The sequence below is a fragment of the Aspergillus wentii genome (assembly GCF_001890725.1).
Source record: "Aspergillus wentii DTO 134E9 unplaced genomic scaffold ASPWEscaffold_3, whole genome shotgun sequence".
Classification (NCBI taxonomy): Eukaryota; Fungi; Ascomycota; class Eurotiomycetes; order Eurotiales; family Aspergillaceae; genus Aspergillus; species Aspergillus wentii.
Genome location: NW_024467834.1, coordinates 3,337,329 through 3,356,474, shown reverse-complemented (window position 1 = coordinate 3,356,474; position 19,146 = coordinate 3,337,329). Strand labels below are relative to the sequence as shown.

At 47.5% G+C, this 19,146-nt stretch overlaps 6 protein-coding genes across 6 annotated transcripts; 3 read left to right on the top strand and 3 right to left on the bottom strand.

Annotated features, from left to right (window-relative positions):
- Positions 1 to 705: 705 nt before the first annotated feature.
- ASPWEDRAFT_50721 (tRNA adenylyltransferase) lies at positions 706 to 4,648 on the top strand (the record flags this gene model as incomplete). The annotated part of the gene is made up of 7 exons (XM_040837484.1): positions 706 to 1,519; positions 1,572 to 2,135; positions 2,205 to 2,415; positions 2,712 to 2,850; positions 2,916 to 3,021; positions 3,153 to 3,583; positions 3,635 to 4,648. 7 exons carry the CDS (start codon positions 706 to 708, stop codon positions 4,646 to 4,648), a joined length of 3,279 nt encoding a protein of 1,092 aa, XP_040691269.1.
- Positions 4,649 to 4,668: 20 nt separating this feature from the next.
- On the bottom strand, positions 4,669 to 7,968 carry ASPWEDRAFT_39314 (phosphatidylinositol-3,5-bisphosphate 5-phosphatase). The gene has a single exon (XM_040835071.1). The coding sequence runs from the start codon at positions 7,900 to 7,902 to the stop codon at positions 4,843 to 4,845; it is 3,060 nt and encodes a 1,019-aa protein (XP_040691268.1). The 5' UTR covers positions 7,903 to 7,968; the 3' UTR covers positions 4,669 to 4,842.
- A 508-nt stretch (positions 7,969 to 8,476) lies between these two features.
- On the top strand, positions 8,477 to 9,559 carry ASPWEDRAFT_171059 (DUF3716 domain-containing protein; the record flags this gene model as incomplete). The annotated part of the gene is made up of 3 exons (XM_040830718.1): positions 8,477 to 8,627; positions 8,689 to 9,054; positions 9,105 to 9,559. 3 exons carry the CDS (start codon positions 8,477 to 8,479, stop codon positions 9,557 to 9,559), a joined length of 972 nt encoding a protein of 323 aa, XP_040691267.1.
- ASPWEDRAFT_153605 (acyl-CoA dehydrogenase family protein) lies at positions 9,429 to 11,353 on the bottom strand. Its single transcript, XM_040829644.1, has 4 exons — positions 10,788 to 11,353; positions 10,499 to 10,726; positions 10,356 to 10,445; positions 9,429 to 10,304 (listed from the first exon to the last, which is right to left on the bottom strand). Exons 1-4 carry the CDS (start codon positions 11,278 to 11,280, stop codon positions 9,799 to 9,801), a joined length of 1,317 nt encoding a protein of 438 aa, XP_040691266.1. The 5' UTR covers positions 11,281 to 11,353; the 3' UTR covers positions 9,429 to 9,798.
- A 496-nt stretch (positions 11,354 to 11,849) lies between these two features.
- ASPWEDRAFT_77630 (putative protein kinase) lies at positions 11,850 to 14,168 on the bottom strand (the record flags this gene model as incomplete). Its single annotated transcript, XM_040839548.1, has 1 exon — positions 11,850 to 14,168. A coding segment is annotated over one exon (2,319 nt), but the record flags the coding sequence as incomplete, so codon positions are not given.
- Positions 14,169 to 15,697: 1,529 nt separating this feature from the next.
- On the top strand, positions 15,698 to 19,117 carry ASPWEDRAFT_107683 (DNA-directed DNA polymerase delta POL3; the record flags this gene model as incomplete). The annotated part of the gene is made up of 3 exons (XM_040827909.1): positions 15,698 to 16,093; positions 16,145 to 18,327; positions 18,379 to 19,117. 3 exons carry the CDS (start codon positions 15,698 to 15,700, stop codon positions 19,115 to 19,117), a joined length of 3,318 nt encoding a protein of 1,105 aa, XP_040691264.1.
- Between the last annotated feature and the right edge of the window lie 29 nt (positions 19,118 to 19,146).

Here is a 19,146-nt window from a genome sequence, read left to right as displayed (position 1 = left end):
TCGGCTTCATTTCTTTCGTCATTTTGTAGGATGATGAGCGATCGTATGAGGATTTCTAATTATTTTGCAAGATCTATCGAAGCACAGGCAATGATCTATGCTCTCCATCATCCCAAACCCCAAGAATGACCATTGTCGGCTACATCGTCGCCAGCTAAAGCATTGGAATAGACAACGACACAATAACATAATTTCCTATCTTTCACTCTAGCTATTCATGCCAATTGCTTTGCTGTAGAAAATGAAGCGATTGCAAGGATCAGATTAATTCGTGATAAATCGAGTCAGAAGGCGGTGATCTTCGCTTTTTTTTAGAGTCGGGGAATTATTGCTCGTGCATCCAAGTATGACTGTGACTCAACACTCTTAAACCAATCACTCTTGTACAGCCTCATCCTATGGCTGCAATCAATGTCGAGATCTCGCGCCGTCCGCTTCTTTCTTGAGAGTCGTCGTTCTTCCTTTGTCGCATCCCCCCCACCACGACTCGTCACTCCGCAGACACATGTTTCTGCCAGCCAACCCCGATTTCCTGCCCCTCACAACAGAAGCTTCTCCCAGACAAAACACCAAGCAGTCCCTTTACAAGAGCATCGGCCTGCAGTCCACAGTCCCATGAGACTTCGCGAAACCGAAAAGAGCCCTTTCGAACGAGCAAACAAACGAAGACGTATTTCCACCACGGCCCCTCGCAGTCTCGAAGCCATGGCTCAGGCCTCCGATCAGGCAATGCATTCGTTGCCCACAATACAGCTCACCCCGATCGAGAATACCTTGAAGACCCTTCTCCTTGATGTCGCGCACTATATTCGTGGTCGAGAGCTTGCGCTAAACAGCCATGTCAACGTCCCGCAGACAGAGCTGCGTTTCACAGGCGGCTGGGTGCGGGATAAGCTGCTGGGGATCGATAGTCACGATATTGATGTGGGAATTAGTAATATGACTGGCTATCAGTATGGTATGGCTTTGAAGGAGTACTTGGATATCCCGAATAACCTGGAAAAATACAAGAAGAACCACCCAGATGGGGAGTTGAAGGACGCTATTGTCAGCCTGCATAAGATTGATGCCAATCCCGAGAAGTCGAAACATTTGGAGACAGTTACAACGAAGATCTTTGGGTTGGAAATCGATTTAGTCAATCTACGAAAGGAGACATATTCAGAGGACAGCCGGAACCCCCAGATGGAGTTTGGTACAGCAGAGGAGGATGCATTGCGTCGCGATGCGACAATCAATGCGCTTTTCTACAACCTAAACGAATCCAAAGTGGAAGATCTTACCCGAAGAGGCTTTGAGGACATGAAGAACGGGATCGTTCGCACCCCTATGGAACCATACCAGACGTTCAAAGATGATCCGTTGCGTGTGCTACGGTTGATTCGATTTGCTAGCCGGTTGGGATATCGGATTGACGAGGAGACAGAAAAGGCAATGCAGAACAGTGATATCAGTGAAGCTCTCAGGCTAAAGATCAGCAAGGAGCGTGTCTGCACTGAATTAGAAAAGATGCTGCGTGGTATGTGACATGGCTATGGTTCAATTTGAGCTCTCTATTCACTAGATCACAGGTCCCGACCCGCGAGGTGCATTGCATTTTATCGATCGCCTTCAGCTTTACCCTACCATATTCGCTAATCACCAAGATGATGTTGGCGTGGATACTTCGTCGTGGTCTCTTGCCTATAACTCCCTGCAGAAAATCCTCCACCCTCCAAAGGATAGCGGAGAAATCGCAGCAGTTATCGAACGTGTACGCAGTCTTCTTATCCGCGACTCTCCCGAAACCTATTACGCATGGATTATTGCTGCCTTTGCTCCTTGGTCAACAGTACCAGGTCGCTTACCGAAGCCCGCGGCAAAGGCAAAGCCGCTCCCACCTCGCACAGCCGAAGTCGCAAGGGATAGTCTTCGTGCTGATAACAAGACGATCGTAATCTTGAAATGTGCATCCATTAATGCAAGCAGCATAATTGACACCAAGTCATCTCTTCTGGAAAATCGCCTGGGCGGAACCGCCGCGGAAATCCGACAACAGATCGGATTACTGATCATATCATGGAACAAAGACTGGAGGCTTTGTGTGCTATTGTGCATCCTCCAAGAGATCATGAATGGGGGCGAATTTTCCAAAGGTAAGGATTTAGGCCATACTGTTGTCGTCATGTCAAGAATCAGACACTAACCCCTCGTTTAACCCGCAGTGATCCAAGATTACGACTCATTCCTTTCGTATATAATAACAAATAACCTAGAAGGTGTATGCGAAATGAGGCCCATCGTAAATGGAGACGAAATCATGCAGACCTTGGGGGCTCGAAAAGGGCCGTGGATGGGTAAAGCCCTGGATATGGTGGTCAAATGGCAGCTATTGCATCCAGAGATTACAGAGAAGGAAAAGGCATTGGAAGAAGTGTCAAATCGACGCGAAGAGCTTGGTTTGCCTCCAGCAAAATAATATGTTAGATGTTAGAAGTCAAAGTCTCACAGAACTGAAGCCCCGTCGGCCCAGCTTTAGCAGAAAATAAAGAAAATCCCATCACAAAAGCCTTTGTTCCGGCAACTTACCGCCTGACATCAACTCTCGCTTGAACAGCATAAGCATAAATTTCGATCCCAAATAATCTAGCATCTTTATCTCTTCATCCTTACTCGTGTCATTGCGAACTGGTGTTTTGCCAAAATCCACCCCTCATGGAAGACCTCCGCAGGGCGGCACGTGAGTGTCTCCAACGAACTGAAGAATCACACGCTTTGCAAGACTCCCTTTTGGGAGATATCACGATACCTGATGCATTAGAGCCTCTATGGCAAGATATAATATCTAAGGGCACTACAAATAACCAAGAGGTATGGCGCGGAGGCCTTTTTTAAAATTGCCGGTTACCACGTGGGTCTGTTGCTAACGACACCAGACGTGCGAAAGCCTCCTTGTCGCTCAAGGCTATCTAAAGGTCTGGGGATCTAGAGAATTGTCAAATGAAGATGAAAATGCTGCAAACAGCCTATATGACTGGGCCAGCAGCGCTACTCTTCCCTCACCGGTGTTTGCAGAGGCATTCGACCTGGAAGAATCATCGGATGGTGAGACCTTTCTTGACTTGCTTTCTGGAGGGATTGCTAAACGAAAGAAATAGCAGAGAAAGAGAAAGAGGTGAAGGATAGTCGACTCAGATCGATTCTTGCTGTATCTGCCCTGGCATCGTTAGCAGCTCTACTACCAATCCGCAAGGCAAGCAACACGCCAGATATCGTCATCGCACTGGCGAGCTTCACGTATGAAAAAGATCCTTGGACGACGCAGAAAAGTCTCGAGCTATCAAATCAATTACTAGAGGAATTTTCCAAGGAAACAAAGGATGATGAGCTATGGACCTTTGTCGAACGCATCCTGAAGGAGAGAGTCAGGCCTCTTTTCTCCAAGACTAAGAACCCGGCCATCACTGCGGCTGGTAGAAAGAATTTCCATCCTGTTCCTCTGCCCCGGTTTGATCCCAGTATCTTGAATCCGGAGTCAAAGCCGTGGAAAATCCATGATGTCTACGCCACGACGGTCTTTGGGTGGGTGATTTCGCAGTACCGCGTAAGTGACCTTTGTCCACCTTCGAAGTAATTACTGACTGGAAATCTACAGTCAACAGACCGTCAACATCTAGAGACGCATTTCCCGCTTCTCGTGCCTGTAATCCTAACCCTGATAGACGATGAAAGCCTGGCCTTCAAGGCCCGTGGCTGCAGTATTCTCTCCCAATTCCTCACCCCAATCAGAGAAAGCAAATCAGATATCCTTCGACGAACGAACCTTTCTTCCGTCTTTGAAGATGCTATCCGACCATGCCTTCTTTCCCTACCAACCATCACCCCAGAAGACGAGTCGATCCAACTACTCCAAGTAGCGTATCCGGCGCTCCTCTCTTTATTAAAAACAAGCTACCAGACATCTACCCAAGAGAACGTCAAGAAGTCATCAACAACAGATAGAGAAGCGTTTATCTCCGGCGTCACCAAAATCCTCCGCGACAACCTTATCCCCTCATTCCACCATATCAGCTCTACCAACCCCACAGCCACCTCCTCTTACGCTTCTTTCCCCCATCCACGTTTGTCAACGCTCCTGGTAGACGAGATATGCATCATCCTAGGAGAACTGGGCATCCACACAACCAAATATCTCCAGGAGATAATACCCCCAATCTACAGCACTCTCTCGAATCCATTCGGAACGGCATATACCCCTCTCCTTCTCTCCGCAGTTTCTGCAACACGAGCCGTTATCCTGAATGCGCACCCGCGCTTGTGGCGATGGCGCGGTGAGATCCTCGGGGGCTTGTGTACGTGTTGGCTTCAAATTCTCGACGAGGAGAGTGAAATTGCCAAGAGAGCGACAAGGGGACGAAGCTCTGAATCGGACCAGTCAACTGGTGAGGCTATGGTGAGATTGAAAACGGAGCTGAAGGGGGCTGTTTATTTGTTGAAGTTTGCACTCCAGAACCCAGTGCAGGCTGAGGATGATCCTGGCCAGTTGGATGCGCAGGAAAACATTAAGAAGGAATTGCAGGAGCTTGTTAATGCGGATGATACTCTTGGGGATCTTCTTCTTGCCGATATTGATCCTAATGATCCGGGATATTTCGGTGTTGGTTCTTAAGTTTACGGCTAGGAGACTTGGATAAGTGAGATTTAACTACCTCGTTGTCTTGGTTTATTACATGTCTGTATTTGTGATTCGTATCATACAGTGCTATATCCTCAATAAACTTCATATTCATACCGCAAAGAGAAACGATTGTGGGGTATCCATCATAAAGTCGAAATTTCATAGAAGTCATTGACAGGAGAAGATCACAGATCCACTCGCTGCTTGAACAAACTCTTCCCTCGTAGCCACTGCCGGTATCGCTTATAACGTTTCTTCTCATAGTCCTCAGCGACAACAGTGAGCCCTCCCGTAGACACATTTAGAAATTCGGCATAATCGGCCAGGTTTTCCTCCGCGTTAGCTTCGAGACTGTTCTCCCCGATGTTGCACTTGTTGGCGTATTCGAGCAAGTCCAGACTCGACCCGCGTTCGCGTATCGAGGTTGCTGTCATTTCATTCTCGGACGTTACCACCAGAGGCACCTTGAGTGGGTGGTTGATATAGCGCTCATATTCTTCTGCTTCGGCAGCTGTGACAGACGGGTTGAGCGAATCAGTGACTAGGTGGCCCAGAGTCAATTGGGCCATCTGTGCTTTACTGGGTGCAGGGGAATCCGATGGAGGTTGGATGGGTGGGATTTTATTCAGAGGCTGCGGCACTCCGTATACCGACTCTTTCATAATTCCTGCTGAAGGTGCTCGTTTATCAGCGGAGGGATTCTGGTGTGTCCAGACTTGGATCTCTCTCGAAGCCTCTGCATTCTGGAGATATGGGCTGTTCGAATAGTCGCTCCTATGGTTGGGGGGCTCTTGGATCTTGACGGTTCGTTGTGGATGGCGATCCCGTTGTACAGTTTCGTGTGGTGTGCGAGAAACAAACGGACTGATATCGTAATGGTTCCCGGGTGCTGGAGGAAGGTATCGAAGCGTAGAGTTCATCTTATACGAGAAGATCTTCGAAAATGAAGACACGGCTAGCGGCCTGTAATACTCAAGCCAGTAGTCGTCGTAATGCGACAAAGGCTCTTTTGGCCGTGCAGGAGGCGGCGGTAATGCTTTGGGTTCAAGATACTCGGGCGTATACCAGGATGTGTAAGAGGGGCGTTTCCTGTTTGACCAAGACCGAGGATCGGCATGGTGCAGGTAATAGTCTGTAGAGAGATCCCATAACATGGGCTGTCCTTGGGAAAATATATAGTTGCCGAGAAAGAGGTTATACGCCTCTTGGCGCTGAGCGTCGAGAAAAGAGTTGTTGTAATACCTCTTGAAGCTCTCCACCATATCTCGCGAATGGCTGCTCCACTGGTTTATTTTGCGATATGTCGCCATGGTATTGACGAGATGAGATCCGCCGTACTGGATGGCAATCGTATCGCCATGGTCTTGCCACATATTGTTAAAAATATTGACCACGTCAGAGTCATATTCTAGGGTTGTTCCATCAATTATGCCAAGGGCATGAAGTTGGTGACCAAGAGCTAGTTTTCCGATCACAAACTGGGCAGCATTTGTACGGTCAAGGCAGTCTATGCAGTTCGTCCTTGCGATGCCATTTTGAAGCTGCAAGCCAGATTCGGCGTCATACCCATTTTTGAAGAAACGCGTACTAGGGATGATTTCACTTGCAATATCTTCCAAATTTTGAATAACATCCTGATCTCGGCTTTTCGCTGCACGGCTCATATCCCATGGGCGATATATGAGCTTCTTGCCTTCCGGGAGGAATTGGTTGAGATAATTGATAGCGTTGGTATATTCTTTGAGAAGTTTGGACTCTCTCGGCGTTCGTTCTCTGGCTTTTATGAGATTCAGAACATATACCGGAGCCCCGTATCTCTCAAACAAATTATCGAAATGCAAGGCCGCTGCGGAATAGAACGGATCTACTAGATTCAGCTCGATGTCTGGTTTAGGGGAGACGCCCGAGTTTTCCTGTGTCCAATAGAGCGGAATACTTCCACGATGTTGGACATAGGAGGTGTAAAAAGGGTTCGTATAGAGATTTGGACCGGCAGAGTGAAACGAAGTCGTGGTGAGCTCTGATACGATCTGCTCGGTCTCGACATCGTTGGCGACATATCCTAGATCATTGGCGCCACGTTTCAGAAAGCGGGCTCCAGCGAAGAACCGAGAGCGACGCGCGATGATAGTGATATACACCGATCTCCCATAAACAGAAAGCTTCGCCTGGTCAACGTAGCCATGGATGATCGGCAGACACCATTCATAAGGATTATTGAGGTTCTCGATAGCCGGGCTAAGAAGATGATGGTTCCATATAAACATTGTGTTATAATCGTGCTGGAACGGCCGGGGATATCCATCGCGTTGGGTGTTGCGCTCCCGACAAATGCTATCCTGCAAAGTTCGGGTGATATTGTAGGAGTAGCTGAAATAAAAGGAGCGGGTAAGGTCCAGATTATTCAAGATAGCAATATATCTTGCCTCTTCGGGGTTCTTTTCCGGCCTCAGTCGAGAGCTGTTCGAAGTCGTCAATGAGATGAGCTCTGTCCCATCGACCTGGTAGATGTAATGCCCGCCTAACATGGCCACTTGGCTCCTCTTGGTAACAACAAGCATGTAATATGCACCGGTGAATTTGATAAACCCCAATAAAGCCCATGCACTGCATTTGAGCTTCAGTCCACCGGTGCTCTTGTTGCCATCATCGATCGCGTCGAGCAGCTGGCTCATTTCTCTCTTGGTGTAGACAATATCATCCTCCGTGATACTCAAGTCTCCCGTATCCGATGTGCGATCGATTTTCAAAATCTTGAAGCGAGTATCCGATAGGTCCATCCCAACCATATAAAACCGAGTTGCGGTCTCGTACAGGGAAAACTTGTGCATGCGGTTCACGCTTTCCTCGCCCCCATCATCGAAGAAGGTCGATCTTTTCTTCTGTGCTGACATAGGAGTCGAGTCGCGCTCGAACGATGTTGCAAGCTCTTCATTGTCGCCATCATCTTCATCTTCGTTGATCTGGATTCCGGACGATGAATCGAAGGGGAGCGGTGGAAACGGAGTTATGGTCGAGGGAGGGATTGAAGCATCTCCTTGTTCCGGAGGATCTCGTTGTGCTGTTTCTGTTTCTGCAGGGACTTTGATCTCCTGAGATAGTGACGAGTTATGTGTTGATAGCGAAGGATTTGACGCAGTCTTTGGGTGATTGTCGGCAACGGATGGAGCTCGAGACGGATAATGCTCCTCAATGTGGTCATCCACGAGCTCTTGGGAGAAGGGCACTTGATCAAAGCTCTCCATAATGAAGGAGGATATTCAAATTTTCGTATCAGCATAGCAAACCCTCCACCACTCAAGGCAAGAAAGGACTGGCGTTGGAGAAAAGTAACTCGAGCAATTCGTGAAGTTGGGCTTCGAGACCCGTGATCTTACCATACGGTATGGTATGGTACGGTGATACCCCACATGAGCTTCTCCAATGACGTAATGCCATCGATCTTATGAGTTTACAGTGTAGCGGTATGGTTTATGGATAGATCATGCAGTCGTTATTATGCTATGCAGCTATTAATACCAAATAAATAGAAAAGGATGGATTTATCAATCTTTGAAACGAGAAAGAATGGTTGTGGCTGAGAGATACGTTCAGGCAGCCTATTGTTCTATTCACTCGAGCAGTGTGGATAATAGGATGAGAACACCCTCATATTTTATTGTTTAGACATATGTCTGTCATGAAACCCTTTATCACTGAGATATTCACTGAAGACCTCCCTCCTATTGTGTGTTATGGAAATGTCCCCAAGATTTCCTCCTCCAGGGCAGTGGACATCTTAACACCAACACATTGATAAATTTTGACAACATTCTAGACATGACATCTTTTCTATCTGAGCTCCAACAGGTTCAGCCAGTGGAGATGTTTCGTCGTATCTTGTCAAAGCGCATAAGACCCGTCGAGGATACTGACTTCGAGGTTGGCAGACAAGTCCGTCGCAGACTAAATTTCCATGCCATGGCAGAGAGTAAGTGACAAGGGCACGCCATTACATGCAGGCCATTCAGGTGACTAAATATCCATCTTAGAAGCAGATAGAGAAGAGCCCAAGGTCCAAGTCATAGGAGTCAGCGCCGATGACCTCCCGATACCTCCGAAGACCATCACCAATAACTTCAAGGCTTACGATGGGCTTCCGGTTGTTAGAAAGCTAGACTGGCATGTGAACGAAAAGAAGGAACCGATCCGCAGAGATCTAAAGGGCAGTCAGTCTCTCCTCGCGGGATTTGCCCAAACACGGGGATTTGTCGCATTAGTGCCATGCGATTACTGCCGTTCTTCTCGGGGGCCGTGGCAGTCCTGTGTTATTGGGACGGATATTAACATTGATACAACGACCCATGGATCATGCGCCAATTGTCGTTTTAGTCGCAAGGGACATATTTGCAGTATCCGTGAGTCTGATTGTGTGGCGGCTCTGTCTTGCGTTGCTGATATATTCCAGGAACCAATGTCTTCAACTTTGACCACCCGGTCATGTCTACAGAAAACGGAGATCGATCCAGTGATGAGATATCTTCTATTCCGAGTGATTTGAGCTTGTCGCCGGTGCCTGCTGAATGGGACGGATTCGAAAGCGAGACCGAAGAAAAGGCCACCAGTCCTGGCAACGCCATGAACGAGAATACGCGTACTCCAACGATCAAAGACGAGTACTCTCCAAACCGGAATGCTCTCAATAACCTCATTGCAAATCCCATAAATACTTCTAACTCCCGTCTCAAGGGAAGAGTCATTCCCTTTCCTCTTGGACCGGAAACAATTGATGATCTCCAGTTGTTAAAGATAGCGGCAAAGGATATGATTGCGCATCTTGATGTGATCAATCGTCGAATCGAGCAACTGGAATCTAAAGATCGTGACAGAAAAGAATTCATCAATCCTTGGGAACTTGTTTGAACTTTTTGAGCGAAAGATCACTTGTGTCAGTCTTGATTGTGGGTTTTTTAATATGCGGGGATTCAGTTGTCTGTTCTGGTGATATTGGGTGTGGCATTATCTGATCTCTCATAAGGCTTCTGGCAACACTCTGACGGATATCGGCAATAACATGGTGTTGATTTATATGATAATTTCTCATACTTCCGCTCTGTAATATGATATGTTGAAGACGACGAGCCTTGATTCGAAATTCTACTTCACATCTTGGAATCCCTAGCCTCCAAAGCCTTCCGTCTCGTCTGAAGTGCTTTGGTCTCCTCTCGCAACGCAAGACTCATCATGATCTCTTCACTTCCACCTCCAACAACATGAACTCTCAGATCACGACTGATCTGCTCAACCCGCGCTCCCTTTCCAGCCTTATTGTAACCTGCCCCTCCCATTACCTGCTGAGCTTCTCGGACACTCTTCTCCAGCGCCTTGGTAGACATCACCTTGAGCAAAGCAGTCATACCACCGATTTTGACATCGTCACTGGATCGACCTTTTGTCAATTCGAGGATATTTGCGAGCTGCTCCAAGAATGCGTAGGCGGGCTCAATCATCAGACCGAACTTGAATACCTTGGATTGAATGGCTTGTTTCTGTATTAGGGGTGAGCCGAAAGTCTCGCGCTGGACGGCGTAGTTGAAGGCATCTTCGGCGCATACGCGAGATAGGCGCAGAGATGCACAGGCGAGAGCAAGGCGCTCTGGATTAAAGTCTGATGGCATTCAGTTAGAATGGGGTCTTTGCGATTGACAATATAACTCACTTGACATGATCAACGGGAAGCCCTTGTTCTCCTCGCCAATGAGATGATCGACTGGGACACGGACTCCGTCGAGCTCGATGAATGTCGAGCCTAAACCATATCAGTACAGTTTACAGGTATCCTCTTCGACTGAAAGTACATACCGCTTGCATTGACGCCCGAGTTGTGCATCCGCCTGCGAGTAACACCAGGAGAAGCCAGAGGGATCACAAGCAAGCTGATCCCAGATCTTCCTGGACCACCAGTCCTAACAGCAGCAGTACAATAATCTGCCCAGATACCGTTGGTGATCCATTTCTTTGCTCCATTGACGATGTAATAATCGCCTTCACGTTTGGCTGTAGTCTTGATATTGGCAACATCCGATCCAGCTGTAAACACGGACAAACGTCAGCAGCACACCCACACTAACTTAAACCTCAGTCCCCTTACCATCAGGCTCCGTAATCCCCAAACAAAACCGTATATCACCTCTCGCAACTCCAGGAAGCCATCTCCTCCTCTGCTCCGGAGTCCCGAACCGCGCAACAGGCGGACACCCAATGGCATTCCCACCCCCCAATCCCCATACCACGCCAACATACCCGGTTCTCGTGAGCTCATCTGTCAGAATCAATCCACACCACGTATCCCATTTCTCGCGCGGCACGTCCCCAGGAAGCGACAAACCCGCCGCATCCTCAACTGTGGTCAACGGATGGACGATGCCGAAGCCTAGCTCACAATGACGTCGTCGAACGGCTTCGGGGACTTGTCCCGCCTCTTCCCATTCTTGGGCGTATGGGGCGATGGATGAATCGACGTATTCACGGACAGCGGCGCGGAGGTTGTGGTGCAGATCGGTGTAGTAGGGGTTCTTGATGTCGAGTTGGGGAAGGAGAGGTTCGCTGTATGGAGCGGTCTGAAGGGGAATTGTGCGTGGCATGGTGATGCTGTTGCTTTAGATTTGGATAAGAATTTACTCTGTAATCAGTCTTTTTATATTATCAAGATACGTTGTGCATACCTATAGTTTACTATGTATGCACAAACTGTTGCACACTAATGCTGTTGGGGTCTATCTTATCGCAAGGAGGCGTGCGGGGAAAATCTTCAAGGAAACCGAGGGCCGCGGGCGTTTTTTATTCTTGTGAGCACGACCAACTCGATGTGAATATCATATTATTTTATTTGCAGACACTCGAGGAAAGAAAACGCATACAGAAGATAGACAATATCAACCAGTTAGGTGGAGAGTTGAGTTCATTAAGCTATAATTGATGGTCATAATCTATATTCGCTAAGATGCACATGATGAGACGCCAAAGACACAAAAGTCTAGACTTGTGCTGCGCAATGACAATTTTTCAAAGAATAACTTGGATTCTTTGCTTCCTCCTCTTTTCAACGTATCCTATCGATGCGCAAAAAACCAGAATGCTGATGCAAGGATGGCTCGTTCAGAACCTTGAATGCAGTAAGAGGTCGTAATCACAGCACCTTCTGGGTTGCTGCGAGAATTCCTTCCAGGCGGGACTTGATGAACGAGCAGTTCAAGGGCTGTTGAGGTTGGGGTTCCAGCATGCCCTCGATGCACGCCATCAAGGATTCCCCTATAGATGTTTCGTCATCTAGCATCATTTGTCCCATGTCAATTTTCCCCACAAAGTCAGATGGGAACGATGTCCTGCTCGTAGGGGATACTGTCGATGACTGGCTGTTGCTTCCCCTTGTCAGATCATTCAATACTAATTGTCGTTCCATTTTCGTGTTCAGGCGGTATAATAGTTCAAATAGAATCACCCCAAGGGCGAATATATCAAGCTTCTCGTCAACTGTGCAAAACGATTGATTGCTGCCAAAGCTGGAATCCCCAACGGATCCCTGTGGCGGACGATAAAACTCTGTCCCAACAATGCGATTCACATTCGGGCCCTCGTTAGAAGGAGTGACAGGGCTGTCTGAGGGTGTGACATTGAGATGGGAGATATCTGCCACCAGCCCGAAATCCCCTATCCGGGGGTGGCAATAATGGGAGACAGACTCATGGTCTGATTGGCAAGAACCGCATCTCTGTAAGTTATGGTTCTCGGGAGACGAAAGGAAAATATTAGCCGGTTTCAGATCTCGGTGCACAATCCCCTTAGTGTGAAGGTACTCGACTCCAGAGATAATATCTAGCATCAATTTTAATGACGGTATCAAATGGAAGCAGTGGCGCCGTGACGGGGACTGCGCCTCCCCAGATCTTTCCGGCTGTGGATTCAGATATGAGCTAAGAGAAATGGGGTGAAGCGACATTTGAATATGAAGAACAACAGCAGGAATTTGAGCTCCGCTCCGGTGCCTTCGCTGAATCTGCAGCTTGGATGGATCTTGACTCAATCCATCTGTGAAGATATCGTCGTCCGTTCCGCCAAAGGTCGACAGTTGGCCTTGAGACTGCATAGTGAAATCGCGAGGGATTGACTCAATCTCTTCATCGTCATCTTCAATACTGTGTCCAAAGCTTCTCCTTGATCGATGTGAAGCTGTAGTTGCATGGCTGTATCGACGTTGCGCCGTACCGTGAGAGCGTGTTTCGTATTCCGTTGACGCGGAGCTTGAATGAGCCTCGGCCAGTGAGCTTTCCGAATCTTCGAATACAATGCCAAAACTCGGGTTTTCTGCTGACTCCTGAGTTATATCGGTGTTTTGTGACTCCTCGTGGTGCAGCCCATGAGAAGAGGGCTCTTCAGGCGGTAGATGCCCAGCGACATGTGCCTGTTCCACCCATGCCCCATAATATCGAACGACATTTGTATGCTCAAGTCTAGCAAGGGTTCGAATCTCCTTCATTATGTTCTCCAGTTGATTTTGTCCCCCAAATTGCAACTGTTCAAGGCGCTTTTGGCTCAGCGGAATCTTTTTGACCGCGTAACTTTGTCCATCAATGTGGTTCTTCACATGGTAAACCTCCCCGAATGACCCACGACCCAAAACCTTGACTTCAGAAAATTCCATTTCATAGCGGGACATGTGGTTGATAGGCTGGTGTGGATGTGCACTGAATAATGGAAAGCTCACAGGAGAGCTTCTAGAAAGAGGCAAGGGCTGTGTTGGCAAATTGCCCAAGTCCAGTCGAATGTCTTGCATCAGACCGGAATTTCTTCCACTGATAAGTCGTTGCAGATCTAAACCTTCACCCCTTTCGGCCTCTGGTCGAGTAGGCTCCGCGTACTGTTTTTCAGCAAGGAACCGCATGCTCTTTGAAGATTTGGAAGTCAATGCGAGATCCGTAGAAGCACCGATTGTCGGCGATCGCCTGTTTCCGTCGTCTAAATTCAAATCCTCCAATGCAGACACACCAAGTAGATCGAGATTGTCGCGGTAGTACTGCCGTGTCGTTCCCAATTCCTCTTTATCAACCCCACCCACTAACACGCCATGCGATGAAAGAAACTGAGACTTAAAGGCATACATCTTTTTCCCAAGGTATTGAACTTCAGACGAGTCGCGTGTGAACCGTCGGTGTGAGCCTTCTTGGGCATTGAGAATATCTGCAGCCCGACTGAGGCAGTAAAACTCAAGCAAAGCAGCAGTCATCAAGTTTGCATGGCCCCCAGCGTCAACGTCAGGCAACCCACTGGGACTTGGGAGGTCATGCTCGGAAGAGCTTGTGTCTTGGCCATGACCTGTTCCTGTTGTTATGGGAGGCGTCTTTGCTTCCTTTTGGGGGATTCGGGGGTTTTCCCGTTCGCTGTGAATTGAGGTCATGAGCACATTGTTATCGTTTTCATCAGAGCTGACTTGAGAATCTGACGAGCTATCTGCAGCTGATCTGAACATTGACATGCTGAAGTAGAGGATTTAGACAATCATAAATTCAGAGCGACACAAGAGTCATTAAGGTGGAATATGCGGAAGTCATCTAATGTCAAATTGATAAAGTGGCAGCACACAAAAAACAATATGTGGTAAATCCACTCAATGGTGTTGATATTGAGCCTTTTTAGGTAGTGGCTAGAACTGTCGGTTGGTTCTGCCAGCTGCGATCACCAGAAGGCAAGGGAGGCAATGGCAGTCTAATAAAACACAATGGACCGTGATGCCTGCAAGAGTTGAAATGCAGTTGTAAAAGATGCCACCTTTACCGCTCGATCAACAAGCTCCAATTGGGGAAAAAGGTAGTGGTCGACTTTTGTTTCCATCAGTTTCTAAACCGAGATGCCATCGACAGGGCGCATGCTAGGCGGTGCTTCTCAACGTGACCACATCTGCTGAGAATGACACGTCACTTCAATTGCATTTCTTTGTGCCCCAGAGGTGAATGTCTTGATGATCATGAAGATGCAAATGGCCAGGTTCTGGAAGATTGAGTCTCAGGTGGGCATGTTCGTTTTTGGCGGGGATTCCGTGAGTCAAAAGTGCCACTTTGGTGGCCTCAGGCTGCAAGGCTCGATTTGTGCGATCTAAACACCAATGAATCAATACAGAGCAGAAAATGGAGATATCACTCTGTTTTGATGCCATTTTTGATCGAGCTTCGTTTTTAGAAATGTACTTATATAGCAAAATACTAATGGCTAGCATGCTATGGAGCACTATAAAGTAGAACAGACATCGAACAGAGCAGTATACAAGCCTAGAAATACAATGTGGAGGGTTTAGCATTTGACACACGGTAGGATCCAATGTAATGCTGGAGACTGGAATAAAACATCGAATACAATATTATTTATCTGGAAATATACAGACTACTAAGTCTCATGGATTAAAAAATTCTACAAGATCTAAATGGCTGATAATCTGTCGGTTTTGATTGGTAGGAAGCATCGCAGTCGATGATGCTACCGTGACCTCTGTAGCAACAGCTAGTGCGAAATGTCCACACAAAGAAACAGCTTGCAACGGAGAATATGTATGGAAAAGTAATGTTGGGATATCAGCTTTAATGAGATCCAGAGAAATCAATAGACATTCTCAAGATCACGTTGGATGAGGGCTCTGCAGAGTATCGCATCTATGAGTAGTGGAATGAACTCAGCCTATCTAAAAACACGGCAACATCAATATCCTAGAGTAATGAGAAATACTCCCTATCTTCGACTTTATATTCAGCAATTTAAACGATGTCAAACCGTGTTTTTTACTGTTCTTCTGTCCTTGCGTCACCTATGCGACACGTGATTTCGGCTCTACGCGTAAAGGGCGTCACGTCGAGGCGCGAACGAGACACGACTTCCCGTTATGGAGTGCAGATCCGCGACGCTGCTGTGTTCTGAGATAACACTTCCCTTGGTGAATCTTCTTACTTTCCATATTTTGTCTCCTGTATTGGCCGCTCAAAAGTCTCATCATTTATCGTTCTATGAATTGTCATTATGCCTGAAGCCGTCGCGATGCCCCAGAAGCGGGTTCTGGGCGATGCTTCGAATAACTCTCGCAGTGCCTTGAAATCCCCCAACTCTTTGAAAAAGCGACGACTCGACGCAGAACAAAATGTTAAATTCAGCACACCATCCCAAAATGGCCCGCGAAAACCCTTTGGCTCAACCCAACCGCAGAAGAGCCAGTTTGAAGAGGAGGTTCTGGAAAAGTTGACACAGGATATCAGTGGCTTGAAGGACAGCAACTCAGAAAAGGATCAGCAATGGGAGCGACCACCACTAGGCGAATTCGACGAGACAAAGGAGAACATCTGCTTCCAACAGATTGATGCGGAAGAAGGAACATTGATGGGCGGCAAGACTGCTGTTCGGCTTTTTGGTGTCACAGAGGTATGGCCTGCGCTTCATCCATTGTTTCTTACTTTTCTAACGATAAATTAGGCCGGACAATCTGTCTTACTGCATGTCACCGGGTTTCAACATTATCTCTACATCGCGGCGCCTGTCGGTTTTACAAAGGAGGACTGCGACCCCTACCGAGCGTTTTTGGAAACCAAGCTTGGTAATTTCGTACCCACCATCCAGTCGGTCGAAATAACAATGAGAGAAAATATATACGGCTTCCAAGGAAACCAAAAGACTTACTACTTGAAGATCACCGTGACAGAGCCCAAGCACATCACCAAGTTGCGCAGTGCACTCGAAAACACCCCCCAGAGTGTCAACTACAAGGGTCTGTGGAGCAAGTCTGATGCCGGAATTCTCACATTTGACAACATTCAATATCTTTTGAGGTTCATGATCGACACGAGTATCTCGGGAATGGCTTGGGTGGAGGCAAAGGCTGGCAAGTATCGCCTTCTTCCAGCACGGGAAAAGATGTCGAACTGCCAACTTGAAGCAAGCGTCGACTATCGGGACCTTATTGCCCATCCGCCTAATGGAGAGTGGGCCAAGATGGCACCACTTCGCATCCTCTCCTTTGATATTGAGTGCGCCGGAAGAAAGGGCATTTTCCCCGAACCCAACCATGACCCAGTTATCCAGATCGCCAATGTCGTGACTCGCTACGGAGAGTCCAAGCCATTTGTTCGAAATGTATTTGTCTTGGATACATGCAGCTTGATTGTCAATACACAGATTCTGGAATTTGAGAAAGAGGAGAAGATGCTCATGGCATGGCGCGATTTTGTCGAAAAGGTGGATCCCGATGTGATTATCGGATATAACATTGCCAACTTCGATTTCCCATACCTATTGGATCGAGCACAGCATCTCAAATGTACCGGATTCCCCTACTGGACAAGACTCAAGGGGATCCAGTCGCAGGCGAAGAAAACGAACTTTTCCAGCAAGCAAATGGGCAACCGTGACACAAAGACAACAAATACAAATGGAAGAATCCAACTCGATCTGCTTCAGTTGGTTCAGCGAGATCATCATCTACGAAGTTACACGCTCAACTCTGTGTCCTATGAGTTTTTAGGGGAACAGAAAGAAGACGTTCATCACACAATGATTACCGAACTGTTCAACGGAACTCCAGACTCAAGGCGACGACTTGCAGTTTACTGTTTAAAGGACGCTTATCTACCACAAAGACTGATGGATAAACTTATGTGTCTAGTTAATTACACTGAGATGGCAAGAGTTACGGGTGTTCCCTTTAACTTCCTACTCTCACGAGGACAACAAGTCAAGTTCATCAGTCAGCTATTCCGCAAGGCTTTGGAGCAGCAGCTTGTCATCCCGAATGCAAAAAGCTCAGATGAGCAGGATTATGAAGGTGCAACCGTTATCGAGCCAACTCGAGGCTACTACGGTGTACCAATTGCGACTCTCGATTTCGCTTCCCTATACCCTTCTATTATTCAGGCGCACAACTTGTGCTATACTACCTTGCTCAATAAGACTAGCGTCGAGAAGCTTGGTTTGAAAAAAGATGAAGACTACATCGTCACACCAAATGGCGATATGTTCGCGACTGCGAAGGTCCGCAAAGGTCTTCTCTCACAGATTTTGGAAGAATTACTCACTGCACGAAAACGCGCAAAGAAGGAGCTGGCGGTTGAAACTGATCCTTTTAAGCAGGCGGTTTTGAACGGACGACAGCTTGCTCTTAAGGTCAGTGCTAACAGTGTCTACGGTTTGACTGGCGCAACGGTCGGAAAACTGCCGTGTCTGCCTATCGCAAGTAGTACGACTAGTTATGGACGTCAAATGATCGAGAAGACAAAGCAAGAGGTGGAGGCGAGATATACGATTGCAAATGGTTATTCTCATGATGCCAAGGTTATTTACGGTGACACTGACTCCGTCATGGTCAAGTTCGGTGTTAGTGAGCTGGAAGAAGCCATGAAACTGGGACAGGAGGCATCTGAATACGTTTCAGCAAAATTCCTCAAGCCCATCAAACTTGAGTTCGAAAAAGTTTATTTCCCATATCTTTTGATCAACAAAAAGAGATATGCTGGTCTGTACTGGACGAACCCGAAAAAGTATGACAAGATGGACACCAAGGGTATCGAAACTGTTCGTCGAGATAACTGTCGTATGGTTCAAAATGTCATTGAGACTGTGCTTCACAAGATCTTGATCGACAGAGATATCGATGGTGCTCAAGAGTAAGTTGATTTCTCTGTCGATTTTGGCCTGCCAACTAACACCGCTCGCAGATACGTCAAGGAAACTATTTCGGATCTTCTACAGAACAAGATCGATATGTCGAAGCTCGTGATTACCAAGGCACTTTCTAAAGACGACTATACTGCTAAGCAGGCACACGTTGAGCTTGCTGAACGTATGAGAAAGCGTGATGCGGGTTCTGCCCCCACTCTTGGTGACCGTGTGGCCTATGTCATCGTGAAAGGCGCCGGTGGTTCTAAGAATTATGAAAAGTCTGAAGATCCCATCTTTGTTCTTGAAAACAATATTCCCATCGACACCAAGTATTATCTTGACAACCAACTCGCAAACCCCCTCGGCCGTATTTTCGAACCCATTCTCGGAGAGAAGAAGGCAAACCAGTTACTTACTGGTGAACATACGCGCTCCATCTCTGTTGCAGCACCTACACTTGGAGGTCTCATGAAGTTCGCCAAGAAAACCCAAACCTGCATGGGCTGTAAAAAGCCACTTTCCGGCAAAGAGGAGATGGCAGGGGCTGTATGTGAGCACTGCCGCCCTCGTCTTGGTGAGCTGTATACCAAGACTCTCACCAAGGTCTCCGACCTTGAGGTCCGCTTTGGTCGACTCTGGACTCAGTGCCAGAGGTGTCAAGGCAGTTTGCACTGCGAAGTCATTTGCTCTTCCAGGGATTGCCCTATCTTCTACATGCGCATGAAGGCGAAGAAAGACGTGGAGGACTCGCAAAAGGAACTGTCTCGGTTCGACTTTGATCCAGGTGCATGGTAATTATATGATATTGGATGATTGACATTTTG